Genomic DNA, 16619 nt, shown 5'->3' on the forward strand with positions numbered 1-16619 from the left:
TCGAACCTATCTTTTTGAACTCGTTGAGCTCGAGCTCGAGCTCAAATTTTCGATTGGGTTCGGATCATTTGCACCCCTACCTATATCTATGCTAATTATATAGAAAAACAACTATTAACTTTTATCAAAATATTGTCAACAATCTCATTAACTTTTAAATTTGAAATATTATTGAATAATTTTTATCTTTTGCCTTTATTTATAATTTATAATTTTATATTTTTAGTGTGTTTCTTGATCTTATTTATATGAATCTAATTGGTACTATCTATTTCTTATCTATATTAATCTTTTATGTACATACATAATTATCTTATATTGAAAAATCAAATAATAAGAGATTCACTCAATAATTAAATTTTCATATACAATTTCCAATAAATAAACTTAGTGTTTTTATTTCTAGTTTTACTCTTAACAAAAATATATTTCTCTACTATTTATTTATTTATCATTTTTTGTATTTCTATTTTCAATATAATTTACTCATTTTCAATATAATTTTATGTAAAGCTAATTGGTTATTAAATCCCTTGTCTTAATTTTATGTGAAGCAGACTTAGAATAAAAATATTAGGATTTTAAATACCTATAATATAATTAAAGTAAGGGTTTATAATCGAAAATAAACACTTATGGGTTCATATTTTTGTATATAGTGTAAATTTATTACAATTTATGTGAGTTTTGCCCTTATACATTATGGCCTTGTTTACGTTGTTGTATGAGATAAATGGACAATAAATTTCAATTTAAATATAGGATTTGGTATGAATTTATAATTCGTCATTTCCTATATTGTCATGATAATATGATTAATTATGTACGTGCTAATGTGCTATCTACCAAAATTGACCTTAATATGTAGGGAATAGGCTGATCTATAAAGCACAGATATTTTAAAAAATTATCTCACGAACACAATTCGGATACGAGTCAGACACGACATTCATGTGCCAAAAAATATAAAATAAAAAAATAAAAAAGACATGATATCGGACATGCTACGGACATACTTGATGTGGGACTACCTTTGCAATATTTTTATAAAGTGTAAGACAAACATTGTATCAGGGCGACTAACTTTACAACGTTTTCCTAAAATGTGAAAATAATATTAACTATTTTAAAAGGTATGAAAATAATATTACAAATCACACTGTAGCTTACAACGAAAATTGCAGTTTTCTCAAAAATATTTGAGGAGATGATATGAGATGAAAAGTATTTCTAAAAAAGGAAATCTCCTTCACTTTCTTTGTTTTTCTTTTGGGGAACCAAATTTGATTTTCACATTTTATGGGGGCCTAAGTTGCAATTTCGCCTTCTTTATCCTTCTATCCCTCCTTATCCCGACACACTTCTTCCTTCAGCACGGTAGAGAGATAGAAGACCCAAGCCATGTCTTGCAATTCAATTTCACTCTCGTTCCTCCAGAGCACTTGGGCCACTACCCGAACCCAGCAACTTTGCGATGGGACCCGACCCAGTTCACTTCCTGCTTTAGCTCTCCACCCTCGGCGTCTCGTGGTTGAAGCCAAGTCCAGAACTCGAACCCAGGACAGGACTGCTCGCCATGCTCGTATCCGTAAGAAGGCAAGTCTTTCACTTGCTTTTTCCCTGTACCTTTGCGTTTAATTTCTGCAGGAATCGCATTTCTTGGTTTATAAGATTAAAGGGATTGCACAAAGATGTTTTCATGGAGAAGGGAAGTCAGGTAAGGATAGTATTATGCATAATGTAGTGACGGAATGCAGTGGGAGTTTGTGCTATAAGGAATGTCCTCTAAGTGTTTGAAAATATGATGGTGTGAGAAAAAGTGATTTTGTTTCACTCAGTAAAGAAGTTGTCTATACAATGCAGGAAGTTTAGTGGCGTATAGGTTGTGGTGCAGTAGAAAAAGAAGCATATCTCTTGTTCAACAATTTTATCCCTAAGGCAGGACAATGTGGCTGATGAAACATTAATTGCTGCCTAAGGGGTATGCTAGGTTAAAAGTTGCTACTTATAGTTAGATTTTGGTACAATATGGATATGGGAACAAGAGATGTTTGATATGAAAGGAAACTGAGTTAGTTTATGGAACCAGGTTGCTGGCTATGACTAGAAATGAATCTTCCTCAAGTACAGATTTCTGGTGGGATTACAGAATATTTTGTTGATTCGTTCTATTCTTTGCCAGATTTTTAGGTACAATATAATATGCACCATCATACCTGATTACTGGTTGCTGGTGACTTGCTCTTAAACTCTTTCTGTTCATCTTAATTTATCTGGATAATGAAGTAAACGAAAAGAAGAAAATTTTACTGGAGTGCTGAATGCCATAGAGTCTAGTTTAGTACTTTTTCTGGGTTGGATCTTGTGTTTTTGCCACATTTTCCTTAGTATCATGTTCCTACTGCATTTCTTTCTTGTCGTTACGTTTCAGTAATGTGTCTTAGTGACACATGAGACGTCCAAAGTCGAGTGATGTCTTGCCTTTGCAGGTTGAAGGGACACCTGAAAGACCAAGATTATGCGTTTTTCGCTCCAATAAGCATATTTACGCTCAGGTGATTGATGATTCGAAGATGCATACTCTTGCTTCAGCTTCTACTATGCAGAAACCCATCTCAGAGGAGTTCGACTATAGCTCAGGGCCAACTATTGTAAGTTGATTGATGCTTCCTCCAAATTCTTGTATGCCGAATGGTTATAGATGCTAACTGCTCTTGCAACGTTTTTCTTACTGATTAATTACAAAATCATTTGCCTCTCTAGAAGCCTTATTCTGCAGAATTAAACAATAATGTTATGTTTGGATTGACGAATTTGGAACTCAGTATTTGAAATCCCCACTAACAAATCACTTTGACTTATTTGAATAGTTTCATAGCGCAAAGGATTTCCGATCCTCAAATTCCTATTTATGACAGGATGTTGCTAAAAAAGTGGGTGAAATTCTTGCAAAAACTTGTCTTGAAAAAGGGATAACGAAGGTGGCCTTTGACCGAGGTGGTTACCCCTACCATGGGCGGATTGAGGCCCTTGCTGATGCCGCTCGGGAGCATGGTTTGCAGTTTTGAAGTTGAAATTCTTCCTAATGCTAATCTTTCATGACTATTTTGGTCTGTGAATCATTGCAAGTGAAGAACGCATGAAAATAGCCCTGAATTTCGACAGCTCTTTTTCATCGTGTTAATCTGTAATTTCTTGTGAAACTTTAGTATGAAAAGGGAAATTGATGATCACTTTGTTGTATCATGGTGATATTTAATCCACATTCCTTGAATATATTACCTTTTTTCGACCAAAAGAGCCATTATACATCAATAATCATGGGACAAAGCTGCTTGATCATCATCGAATTCTAATATTATGTTTGTTCTCATTGCATTTTGAATACAGGAACAAGATTGTCCCTCTACTGAAATGGACAGTGACAAATGATTTATCTTTTCATGTAAAACTTCAAATGATATAAAATTTCATTGACGAGACAAGCCTTAGCAACATTTATATGCAGTACAGCCTTCGCTGATCATGAAAAACGAAATGCAACTGAGCTGCAAAGAAATAAATAAGACCAATTCAACGCCTCCCGCGACGTACAATTTGATACTTCCTTATATACTGTACTCTTCTTCAGAATATCGTACTAACATATAGTGAAATGCAGTAGGAGAAAAACAGCAGTTCAAGTGTATGCATCAAACAGTCAATCTAACAACCTTATTGAGTGAAAACTGACTTAATGTTATGTTATTAATTCAAGTTGCAGATATTACCTGCAAGACGTTTTACCAGTCTGAAGGGATTAAAAGTCTTCTTTGAATATCACAAGAAGAAGGTTCTTTAACCTTTCCCATACAGCCTTAGTTTCATTGTCGAATAGTTTTAACTTCAATTAAAAAACATCAGTCAGACAAAGAAGCAGTCATTCTGAGTAATCAAGTCCAGACAGTAGTACTGTAGGAAAAGCATTTATAATATAAATACAAGGAAAATTAACTGCTCCCCTAAAATGACTAGTTCTGATAATAGTGTGGGAAAAACAATTATGGTACATCAATTATCAGCTATCTCCACAATTGAATGTAATGAAGATTAACTGCTCTTAATAAACTGACTAGTTCTAACCTGCATCCTACATAAGCAATTACCGAACCATAGAAGAAAAATGGCAAGCATTCAGACAAATAACCTTAGACTAGTTCAATGCATGGTTAGAAGAAATCGCTATATATATTCTAAATAAGTCCACACAAGGTAGAAGTAGAACCAAAAGTACAGCTGGTGATTAATCAGTGAAACTTACATTATTCTGATCGTTAGAAGCCATGGTGAGGAACACGGAACCCCAGCTGTGGGTTCGGCTAGCTCTCTTCTCCACGCTTGCTGCAATTGTAAATGCCGACTTCCCATCATGGAGTTCGTGGCTGCCCTACTCGTATAATTCACCACCACCACCTCCTCCTTATACATATGCATCACCCCCGCCACCTCCACCTTACAAGTATGTGTCGCTGCTGCCGCCTTATAAGTATGAGTCGCCACCACCTCCTCCTTATGTGTATAAATCCCCACCACCACCACCCTACAAGTATGAGTCACCACCACCACCGCCATATGTATACAAATCTCCTCCACCACCACCTTATAAGTATGAACGCCCTCCACCCCCGCCCTACAAGTATGAGTCACCACCACCTCCATATATTTACAAATCTCCACCACCACCGCCTTACAAGTATGAGTCGCCTCCACCCCCGCCGTACAAGTATGAGTCGCCTCCACCACCACCATATGTTTACAGATCTCCTCCACCACCACCTTATAAGTATGAGTCACCACCACCGCCTCTATATGTATACGAATCTCCACCACCTCCACCTTACAAGTATGAGTCACCTCCGCCTCCACCCTACAAGTATGAGTCACCACCACCGCCTCCATATGTTTACAAATCTCCCCCACCACCACCGCCATATGTTTACAAATCTCCTCCACCACCACCTTACAAGTATGAGTCACCTCCGCCCCGACCCTACAAGTATGAGTCACCACCGCCGCCTCCATATGTTTACAGATCTCCTCCACCACCACCTTACAAGTATGAATTACCTCCACCCTCTCCATATGTTTACAAATCTCCTCCACCCCCACCTTACAAGTATGAATCGCCACCACCACCACCTTATAAATATGAATCACCTCCACCCCCACCCTACAAATATGAATCACCACCCCCACCCTACAAATATGAATCACCACCACCACCTCCATATGTTTACAAATCTCCACCACCACCCCTTTACAAGTATGAGTCACCTCCACCGCGACCCTACAAATATGAGTCACCACCACCGCCTCCATATATTTACATATCTCCTCCTCCACCACCACCACCCTACAAGTTTGAGTCACCACCTCCACCGCCAGTTTACTATTAGAGCTTTCAGCCCCCTCCACCACCATCACATTATTTATAACCTTACATCAATGTCGCGTCTCAAACAACAGTTGGTCTTTCATGTTTTCCAGTCTTTGTCAACAATTCCATCTACAAATAAAGTTCTTTCCCTCTCCTATTATCCGAGACATCCGATACCTCAGCAAAGAGGAATAGCCCAGGGGAAAATAGTCAAATGAAATCTTTCTCAAGAAATAAACTATACAATTATATTTTTTGGTTGTGAACCAAAGTTCTGGCTTTGTATGCTAGTAGTTGTTGCAATGTATTTGTGAACTTTTATTTGTATTTCATGCCACCTTCTTGTAGGCTTTACATACTATTCAATAAAATGCATTTATTATTTTTGTTTATGTTGAATACTGGGTCGAGTCTATGGACTCGTGACCCAATATGCATCCATATTTGAGATAGAGTTTGAGTCTCCCAAATACATGTTGTGATAAGGACTCCTCTAGGATAACCCTATCTGAGATTGAGTTTGTACTCTTTCAATCATTAGGATATAGATTCCTCTTAAGGATAGGCTTGAGTACATCTATAAATAGGGTACATGGTTGTGATCAAATTACAACACAGAAATATAGCAATTATTAGGATAGCGCTGGATGCAGGAGCTAGGAACCTAATTACCTACTCCAATTCCCAACTAGTAACCAACCAAGTAGGAGGCACATATGAGGTCAAGGAAGACCAAATGAAAGAGTACCTTAGGAGATGAGCGAACTCACAAGCCAACTGAAAAGCATCCAGCTCCATCAAATTCCACATAGGAAAAACACCAAGGCTGATTACCTAGCTAGCTCTATAGTTGACTGCAAACCCACACTATTACTATAAGAACTCTCATTTAAAGACCTTTTAATACTAACACGACCGTCTTACAGAATCGTATGGATTGGAGGAAGCTCTCTTAGACTACTTGAAGGAAGAAGTTCTTCCTACTGATAAGAAAGAGGTAGCCCGCCTAAGGAGCAGGGCAGCTAGATTTGCCCTGTGGGACGGAAACCTTACAAGCATAATTTCTTCCAACCTTACCTCTGATGTCTGTCGCAAAAGAAGGCAGGAACATATTACAGGAAATACATGAAGGAGCATGTGGATCTCACACAGGTAGTGTAGCTCTTACAAGTAAACGTTTACGAGCCGGATACTTTTAGCTTACCCTCAAGAAGGATGCAATAGATTGGGTGAGGAAGTGTGAGCAATGCTAAAGGCACGCTCCACTCATTCACATTCCAGCTAAACCGTTCAAAGTCTTATAAGCACCTTGCCCATTTTTCCAGTGGGGGATATTTTGGGTCCTTCTCTAGTTGCATAAGGGCAATTTAAATTCTTCCTCATGGCAGTATGCTACTTCAGCAAATGGGTGGAATCCGAACCTCTTGCCAGGATTATAGAAAATGAAGTACTAATATTTCTCTAAAAGAATATAATCTACAGGTATGACATACCCCGTGTTATTATTTCTGACAATGGCCATCAATTTCAAGGCTGGAAATCTAAGATTGGTATGCCAAATTAGGCATCCAACAACATTTTATGTTAGTTGCCTACCCCAAACTAATGGGCAAGTAGAACTAAATAATAGCATCTTGGTGCAAGGCATCAAAACCAAGGTGGAGTAGGCAGGAGTGCAATGAGTAGATGTACTGCCCGGTGTTTTGTGGTCGTACAGAACCACCCCCAAATCGACCATTGGAGAAATACCTTTTAACGTGGTGTACGGATTAGAGGTCATCATCCGGCCTAAAGCGGAGCTGAAGACCTTCAGAATCCAGCACTAAAAGCAGGAAAGCAATGATACGAGCCAACTTGGACCTAGTGGAAGAAGTTCGAGAAGATGCTCGCGTTCGCATAGAAAGATACAAGCAAAGGGTGGTGAATGCCTACAACCGACGAGTAAAAAAAAAGGAAATTCCAAGTGGGAGTCCTGATGTTTAGATGAGTTGATGCTCTTAGGCCAGTGGGAAAGCTGGCCCCTAACTGGGAAGAGCCTTTAGAGTGACTCGGGTCATAAATTTGGGGCATACGAGTTGGAAGGCACTAATGGCAGGAAACTTTCTCGACCATAGAACGCTTATAACCTCAGGAAGTTTTACTCCTGAAAGCGCTACTCTTTACTTGCAACTTGCTATTCTTGTAATCAAGCATTATCTCACATGAATAAAGGTAATTCTTGCTTGCCATCTTGTGTTACTCGCAGGCTCATTTCCAGTTCCTAGCTGACTTCAAATAAGTCGTTGCCACCAGCTAGCGCATATTTTTACACAAGTCATCCCTAGCCGGTATACGTACTTACATAAGCTACCATCAGCTGGCTCACGCTCCTAATAAGTTGTCACCAACTGGCGCCCTCCTAGTAAGTCGCACCTTAACTGGCGCATGCTTCTACATAAGTTGCCCCTAGTTGGCACATGGTACACGCTTCCAATAAGTCGCCCCTAGCTGATGCACGCACTTATGTTAGCTACCACCAACTGGTGCACTTAGTGAGATGAACCGCCACTGACTGGCGTACGCATCCAACTCAGCCATCACCAGCTGACATATACAACATACGAGCAACTACCAGCTGACACACTCACTTCAGTTTCCAGCTGCCTTCTGTTGGCACATTTGTTTTAGCATAATGCTAATAACTTGCTTAGGCAGACTTACTACTTAAGTTCTATCCTTACTCATTTACTGTGAAATATATTCTCTCCTACTAACAAAATCATATCTTTAGCTCTAATGAAAGAAGCAGTTGGAACAAGTATGTTTGCATCAGCATAGCAAAGCAGATCAATATTTCTTGCCCTATAACATGTTGCCTAAACTTAAAGGTTTGTCGCAACAAAGACATATCTACTTAGGTTAAGAATTATCTTACCTACTTGCCTAGTTTTCTGGCTAAACTTTTGTGATAAAGCATTTTCTTTTACTACTTGGGTAACTTATACTAGCAGGAGATGGAAAAGCCTCCCTATCTTATCCTACTTAGCATTACTCTAACACCTTCGAGGAACATTCTTACATAGCATATAAGGTGGGTATTTCTCAACCAAGTACTTATACTAACCTGCAGGAATAAAAAAGCATAGCAGAAAGTTCAAGCTACCAAGTCAATTAAAGAATCCCCTAGATCAACACGCTCTAATTCCTTAAGGTAGAAGGACTCTCCACCTGGAGTCCTTTAGCCGGTCAATTTTACTCAAGGAGCCTAGGGGGGTTCATCCTACTGATGAGCATGAAAGCTCTCTTATTTTTTTGTAGGATATCCTACTTACTCTAGCAATCCTGCTCTATGATATGCACTCCTAGAGTGGGAGGAGTAATGATGCCCCCGAAACCTTTCATGGACTAAGCCCACAAGCAGGGCACATCAGCTCAGTTAGCTATCAGCAGGGAGCTAAGGCCCGCAGGCTTACCATTTACTTTACTGAACTGGCAGGTCCGAGAAACAAGAACATTACAGCCGGACACGTCATCATATAGTTGGAAAAATACTACATATAGCTTTCCAAAATATCAAGACATGTCATACTAAAATATCTCACAAAGATTCGCATAGATTGGGTGGGAATTGAGCTGATAAGCCACTAATATCAACGTTTTGGAAATCTTGGCAGACTTAACATAACTTGGTAAAACAGTCATACCTCTTTCAATATTTATCCAAATCACAAATGAATTTTTCTAGATGATAGCCAACTCAAAGGGCTTTACAACGCATACGGCACTCTGCAACCCCGCTCTGAACCTGCTTTGTACACGCCTCTAAATAGAGGCCTTGTACAGTTATTTGGTAACATCAACCCCCACTCTCAAACTCTCACTCATTCTGTCATTTTTCTCTTGGTTTGTAGGCTATTTTGAGCTTGTATGTTGTACTCCATACGAATATATACTTTTTATCATTTATTCTCATTTTAATTCATGTTTTCTTTATTCTTTTTCAGTAAAATCATTACTGACTTAAGCATTGGAATACGAAAATTTATTTTATATGATTAATTCCCGTTGATCTTATAATTTTTGTTGAAGATCCATCGTGAAATAATTTGTTAATGTTGTTCCATCAAAATTTTAATAGGTCTGCATTTATTGGAATACAGAATGACGATAAATATATGAATTTTTCAATTTAATTTTTGTTTACAATTGTTATTAGAAAATAGCAAGGCGTCTCATTGTATAACATAATAATATATTTTCATTAATGTAAGTGGCAAACTTCATAGACCATTGCAAGCTTCTTTTCTTGATGCATTATCCAACGATTTTTTTTATTCTGTTTCTTTTTTATGTTGAATTTCACATCACTTATGTATTTTCTTTTTTGTGTTTTAATTAAACTTCTTTTCTACATCTTTTAAATACGATGTTTTTTTTTTTTTATGAGAATCTACAATAAAGTATTCTTATATTTACTTCTTAAATATTTTTTAATTTTAAGACTGATAAAATAATTTTGATCAATGTGGAAAAATATAATAGTATTCTATTGTTATTTTCAAAAAAACAGTCCCTAAATAAATTTAGTAAAGAATTTAACATTGAGTTTGGAGTGAAAAGTATTATTTTAGTCCGCTAAGTATGTCTAATTTTAATTTTAGTCCGATAACTATGTTCATTTTTGTTTAGGTCCAGTAACTTACAAAATTGCTTACTTTTAGTCCTCTGGCAGATTTTTGGACAATTTTACCCCTATGAGTGCATATGGACTAAAACTGTCCTTCAAAAGTTGCATAGGGGTAAAATTGTCCGAAAATCTGTCAGAGGACTAAAAGTAAACAATTTCGTAAGTTACTGGACCTAAACAAAAATAGACATAGTTATCGGACTAAAATTAAAATTATGCATACTTAGCGAACTAAAATAATACTTTTCCCGAATTTGGACTATTGTATATAGTAAGACGGTTATTAAAATATGACGTATATACTATTATATAATTTAGAATTTATGAAAGTACTATTGAATTTGTAAATTTCCGTTCATAGCACGAAATTCATACTAGTGTGTGTATATATATATATATATATATATATTATAAAAACATATACTCATAACGCAATAACAGAGCTATTGAGACAGTTCATAGAAAACATTATACACTAGTGTGACATATAAACAGCAGAGCTATCGCCAACATTATTCCAAGAAAAACATTATATACTCGTGTAAAACAAGAATTGAAGTGTCAGCAACTCACAATCAAAAACTGGACTGGAATCAATCAGCTACAACCCCTAACGGAAGATGGTCAGTTTCAAAACGTCGACCATCACAGTTTCAGTTTACCATAATGCCACAAAGTGTTCCACATCCATACCCGACAAAATCAGAGCAGCAAACAAAGCAAATACTGTACCAAGATGGACGAAATTTTGTGAACATCCTGAGGGTGGACCGACGGGTCCAAACACTGGAGGCGGAAATAGCCCTTCTCCTGTGCTTGAATTCAGACTGCACGAAAAATATAAAGCCACATTTCAGAGGTCAAGTAAAGAACAACAAGAGCAAGTATTGTCTCTTTCTGTTTTCCTAAATAGTTGGTCTAGTAATAGACAGAGAGGAAACGTAAGAGTCTCACCTTCCTGTAAATCTGCATGATCCATAACCTGGAAAGGAATGTGGAAGGAATTTATTATTGCAAAATACTAGCGGCTTTTTGTGTAGAATACGACGTAAAAATACATAGACAGGTGTATGCATTGGTCAGAATCGAAAATAAGCAGATATAAGAGCAGCTTTTTAATGCAAAAACAACATATAATTAGCCATTTTGGCGGTGGATATCTAGATAAGTCGCACGTGAAATGTGCAAAAGGGAATAAGCCCTTCTCAAGACTGGACAAACGTTTGCAGCAGGATATTACCAAAAAAAAGTTCAGAAATATGCATACATTGTAAACGAACTCAAGAACAGGTTTCTAAAGAGAGTATTTCATAATAGCAACAAGTTCAAATAAATGTATTGAAACAGAAATGGTTGTCTTCGTCAGAGGGGGCTGGTGATAATCCTAAAACAGTTACCTTGGCTTAGGGAAAAACAGAAAGAAAAGGTATTGATACAGATTATACAACACATTCAATGAATTCCGAGAACTGCTAGAAAGGATTCCGGATGACATAGTTTCAGCTACCGCACAAGCTTGATTTTGCTAAGGATCTATTTAACTTGCCAGCAGAACAATGAAATTTCTAAGAACATCTTTTGACCAATATGTCAAGATCCAACACAAGTTATTCCACACAAGAACATCTTAAAGATGTGCACTTATATCCTTCATAATGATCATTATATTTGTTGAACACGGCTACAAAAGGGCATCATCTTGGACCAGGTAGCGATGTTATACCATAAAATCAAGGATTCAGAAGTATTCAAGAGCATTTTATGTCAATATGCACGGCCAATAAGGAAAAATGTTAAATAAAGAAACTGAAAAATGAAAGCAAAAAGTTTCTTCAAACTTTAATCGAAATCAGAAATCCAAAGACCACAAGCCATTTGATGTTAAGAGTAATTACTAAACATAGAGATCCAAAAGGCAATAACCGAGATTATCAAGTAGTCTTTCTTTCACCTAATTTGATAAAGACGAATGTTATCCACAACTTACTAGGATCAACAGTAGTTGTTGTAGCGGTGCCTCCAAAGTCACAAGTCCCACCGGAGCTGCGCATTTTCTGATAGTAATCATTGTAAGCATAAGAAGCATGGTTTTGCAATGTGTTGGGGATATAACAAGGCTGTCCTTGCTGTATTGGCCCGCAGTTAGCTTGGCCCGGCCCACAAGCCCAATTAAGACCATCCTGCAGCGAGGTCTCATCGGCACCTGATCTTGCTATGCAAAACACCGCCGAAGAATTTGCGTCGAGACTCTCAGAAGTACTCAACTTTATGTCATAAACAGCAGTGCCGTTAGTAAAAAGAACACCCCAGTTTCTACCTGACTCGGGCCCAACCCTCTTGTCTTCGTTGAACAACTCATAAATGTATGTGTTAATGGGAATGGCGGGCTGACTAGGCGGGCCGGAGTCATTTGCCACACGCCTAATCAAGTTCTTGTTATATGTTTCAGCATTTTCTGCTGTAGCATCAGGTTCGTTTGCACCACCAGACCACGGCCATCCAGTTTCAGTAACCACTATAGGGATTCCTGAGAAGTTGAGAGCAGCTATAGAATTATAGGTAGCATCGACCAAAGCATCAAACATACTGCTATAGTGGAAAAGGGTGTTGGGGTCTACGATTTGTTTGACAGAGGGCAGTGGTTTGAAAAGAGCATACTCGAGAGGGAAAATGCCGTTGCTCTTAACATATTCATAATAAGGATAAGCGTTTAACATGTAGAAAGAATTTGTGTTTTTCAAGAACTGAAGGATCTGGTAAATAGTGGAGTTCCATGTTGCATTAAAAGTGGCAGTAGAAGGAGGAAAGGGCCGAGAAATTATGCCCATCGAGTGCGGAGTTGATACTTTAACTAGATAATTCAGATTTGAGGCAACAAGGGCTTTGTTGAGGTAATTCATAGCGGGAACTATAACAGCAGAGGCATTTGGAAGCGAAGTAAGAACTTCACTGCCCACAGCAATTGCTGTGATATTGGTAGTTGGCACATAGGCTGCAACATTTTTGTTGATCCAGTCCGCTGCTGCTGATGGTGATTCTCCAATCGTTGTAACTTCCTCGTTTGTAACACTAATCATGACCTCTATGCCAGTATTTGAGAGGGCATTCAGCATGCGGGCATCAGCATTGAAAAGACGCACATGAGATATTGAATGAGCTCTAAGAATTGCAACAATTTCAACAGCTGAAGGTAGGTTTGAAACGTCAGTCCCAATATTTATCCCAACAAATGAACCTGTAGAAGCAAGCACATTGTGATGAAAAGTTCTATGGTAGTAGCGTTAACTATAGATATTATTAATCTAACCAATCAAGTTGACATATGCCAAAAATCAATAATGGACATGCATATTACCAAATTCGACAATCTGCACTAAAGCCAATTTGTTATCATCAGAAAATGCTGTATTAGTCATTTGGCCTATATGCCATCTGATCTTAACTCTGTTATCAGATCAATATTGCATAATTTGGATCAGAATTCCTTTAAACAGGCTACTGCTATCCCAGAATGCTTTACAGCAAATATCACAATCCGATGCCTGACATATGTTAGTAAAATCACCAAGTCAAGGACTCCAAGGCCTAACGTATAATAAGGGTCAGGTGGCCTACAATACTGAGCACATTGCTAAAAGGGAGCATGTTAGGTTACTGGATCGACCTACTGCATTGAAGAGTACTCCGCAAAGAAGCAAGGTAGCTTGAAACCATATTGCAGCCGTCATCAGCTCCAGCAAAGGATTTAGCTCAAATCTTCCAACACCTGAACTTTTTCTTCAACTGAAACGCTGAGCTTTTTATCAAATTTCAGTTGTCCTTAGATGAAAAAAAAAAAACTGTTATCTCAGATGTAAATTATCGTTAAGAAGGAGGTGTGAGATATGGACTCGACCTTGAATAGTGTATATAATGGCCTTCAGATATTGTTAACAAGCATAGATCTTACAAGCATCTGCATTCATAATACGGAAAGTAAGTTCCCCACTTCCATTATCGCATGGACACGAAAAATGCATGTAGTTACCCAAATATATACGAGATTTGGGGGGTAATAGGAGTTCATTCAACTTATAAGCCAGAATATTAAAACAATTTAAATTCAAGACTACGACAATTAACTCAAATTCAAATGATGAAAGTAAACAGACTCAAACACCCTCTAAGAGTAACTCTTCAGATAATTAGCTAGCTTATTTTAAAAGGAAAGAAACAAAACAACAATGCATCACTCATTTAAATGGCATAGCCAACTATTTATCAAGGGGTGTAAATGGCTGCCACCAATGAACAGCTCGATGACATCATGCTCATTCTCCAATCCGAATCTTCCCAATGAAACCCATGCAAGAAGACAGGACAAACAAATCACGAGGCCAACCAAACAAGAGACAATGCAAATTGAACCTCATGTCAAACAATAAGCAGCAATAAACCGGAAGCAAATTTTCTACAATCTACGAATATTACATAAAGAAGAAGATGTTACAAGATAAACTGTCAATATTACAACTTTTCACTCCAAACTTCAGAAACAGAACCTACAACAATGTGAAAGAATTATAAACGCATTCAACCCCAGCTAAGTCAAATGCCAAAACTTAAGGTTCAATCCACTAAACCCACATCCAAATCCCAGTCGAAGCATCAAATTTAGACCCCCACAAGAAAATAAAACAAGAGCAGAACAGAAGTAGTGAAAAAAGGTGGGAGGACAAAGAATTGGAAAGTCACTCACTCCACTGTCCTTTGTGCTGAAAATGGAAGCCAACTTCAAGAAATCTGCGTCTCAGATTCCCATATCAAGATACGCATAAAGAAGGCCTAGAAGTGTGATCACTCACTTGAAATGAACACCCTTCAGTTCACAGACAAGAAACTGCAAAAACACTAGGAAAACAGAATCCAAGAAAGAAAAAAGGCTGACAGAAACCCAACCTCTACAACATGAACCTAGTAACACATTTCCAGCACCCATTTCTTTGCTAAGCAACAAACTCGAAACTGACCAAAAACTCAATCTTTACGCAGCAATTTCTCAAGGGCCATAAGTACACATCCCACATGTTCAATTATCACATAATCCAAACACAACACCAAATTCCAGAAACCCCACAACAAAATATGCAGCCCAGCGCAAAAAACACCAAGTTAACTTTACGACACAAACTTAAAACAGCATATTACCACTGGTTTTGACTATAAAAACTCACGGAGACAGAAAAGAAACCATGAACAGACAGATGGGCTCGCTTCCAGCAATGCAAAGAGCGTAGTTTCCCGTATATGCGTATGGTAAGAGTTCAAAGCTGTTCCCGGGAGAGGAGCTGATAGACTGTGAGAACGAGGATGCAACTCGAAGCGACGGGGGAATGCGGGAATAGTCCACTCAGACAAGGTATAGTAATCAACACACAATACAAAAACCGAAAAAAGAATTGTAATAAATCAATGTCAATCGTTTGCTGTTCCGTATTAACTTTTACCCCGTCTGTTTGTGCTTGGTGTCTTTTTCAGAATATTTCTGTTATACCCCTTAAGACTTTTGATATTCCATATTCACCCCATTCCATTTTATAATTTATTTGATTTAACGGAATATTTTAGACAGAAATTCAAGAAAAATATTTTATATATTTATAATATTACTACATCGAAGTGTATTCATTGAAACCCGTATAAAATAATTATAATCGTATGTTATATTAAAGAAAATTATATTTATTTCGAAAATTAATTTAATTCTGAGAATTGTATTTCAGACTTTTCAAAATATAAAAGAGCTGCAGATATAATTTGTGCTTTTAAGTTACCATGTGACCTGCGACTAAATAAGTCAAATTTTCGTTTCGACTGTAAATAAATTTTTTGTGTCGTTTGTCGCGTTTTAAGTAACTTTTATTTAGAAAATTCAATCAAGACTATGTTCTGATAAAAATTATAATTTGCAGTATTTTTAATTTCAATATAATTATTTTTTGATCCAATTACCCATTAATCCCATCAAATAATTTTTAAATTGTGTTGAAGTTAATTAGTTTAAGAACTTAACTACAATTTGTGTTTGTATAATCAAACAAATCAATTTTTTCATAATTAATTATTTTTTTATTAATTAAGTAATCGTCAGACCAGACTAGACTAATAAAGTTCTAATAAATTTTTATATGTTGTAATTTATATATCGTGGCCTTACAATTGAGTAAGTTAAACTTATAGTTCGAGTGCGAACACGATTTTTGTACCGTTTAACCCTTTTCTTCACTAATTATTTTCTGGATGAAAGTTGCTGTTTACCCATTGTATTTATTAAATAATTTTTAAATTCATTTATTAATCTTTTATACGAGGTCAGTTCTGAAATTCAATTATAATTTGTATTTGTATAATCAATTATAAAATTATAAATTTAAACACCGTAATGTTTTTTAAAAAAAAATAACTCACAAAATAATTACATCATTTCCAATTAATTATACAATTGTGGGGCAAATTGGACCTTAATTTTGTACATGGTTCATGTGAGATGGAGTTGTT

General features: G+C 37.1%; 3 protein-coding genes across 12 annotated transcripts; 2 read left to right on the forward strand and 1 right to left on the reverse strand.

The window, feature by feature from the left end:
• The first annotated feature begins 1348 nt into the window (after positions 1-1348).
• Positions 1349-3233, forward strand: EMB3105 (Ribosomal L18p/L5e family protein). The gene is made up of 3 exons (XM_011095207.3): positions 1349-1596; positions 2490-2651; positions 2919-3233. Exons 1-3 carry the CDS (start codon positions 1402-1404, stop codon positions 3066-3068), a joined length of 507 nt encoding a protein of 168 aa, XP_011093509.1. The 5' UTR covers positions 1349-1401; the 3' UTR covers positions 3069-3233.
• Positions 3234-4322: 1089 nt separating this feature from the next.
• Positions 4323-5762, forward strand: LOC105173806 (uncharacterized). Its single transcript, XM_020697705.2, has one exon. It carries the CDS (start codon positions 4323-4325, stop codon positions 5433-5435), a length of 1113 nt encoding a protein of 370 aa, XP_020553364.2. The 3' UTR covers positions 5436-5762.
• A 4784-nt stretch (positions 5763-10546) lies between these two features.
• LOC105173467 (glucan endo-1,3-beta-glucosidase 4) lies at positions 10547-15514 on the reverse strand. 10 transcript variants are annotated; one of them, XM_020698083.2, is made up of 6 exons: positions 15296-15514; positions 13978-14037; positions 13747-13865; positions 12070-13317; positions 11037-11064; positions 10547-10909 (listed from the first exon to the last, which is right to left on the reverse strand). In XM_020698083.2, exons 3-6 carry the CDS (start codon positions 13808-13810, stop codon positions 10741-10743), a joined length of 1509 nt encoding a protein of 502 aa, XP_020553742.1. In that variant the 5' UTR covers positions 13811-13865; positions 13978-14037; positions 15296-15514; the 3' UTR covers positions 10547-10740. The 10 variants fall into 10 exon arrangements, with proteins under 10 accessions (XP_020553742.1, XP_011093511.1, XP_020553741.1 ...); XM_011095209.3 differs by having other exon boundaries at positions 13747-13901; XM_020698082.2 differs by having other exon boundaries at positions 15270-15514.
• Between the last annotated feature and the right edge of the window lie 1105 nt (positions 15515-16619).

The sequence above is a fragment of the Sesamum indicum genome, linkage group LG11, assembly GCF_026168435.1.
Source record: "Sesamum indicum cultivar Baizhima isolate 11 linkage group LG11, ASM2616843v1, whole genome shotgun sequence".
Taxonomy (NCBI): domain Eukaryota; kingdom Viridiplantae; phylum Streptophyta; class Magnoliopsida; order Lamiales; family Pedaliaceae; genus Sesamum; species Sesamum indicum.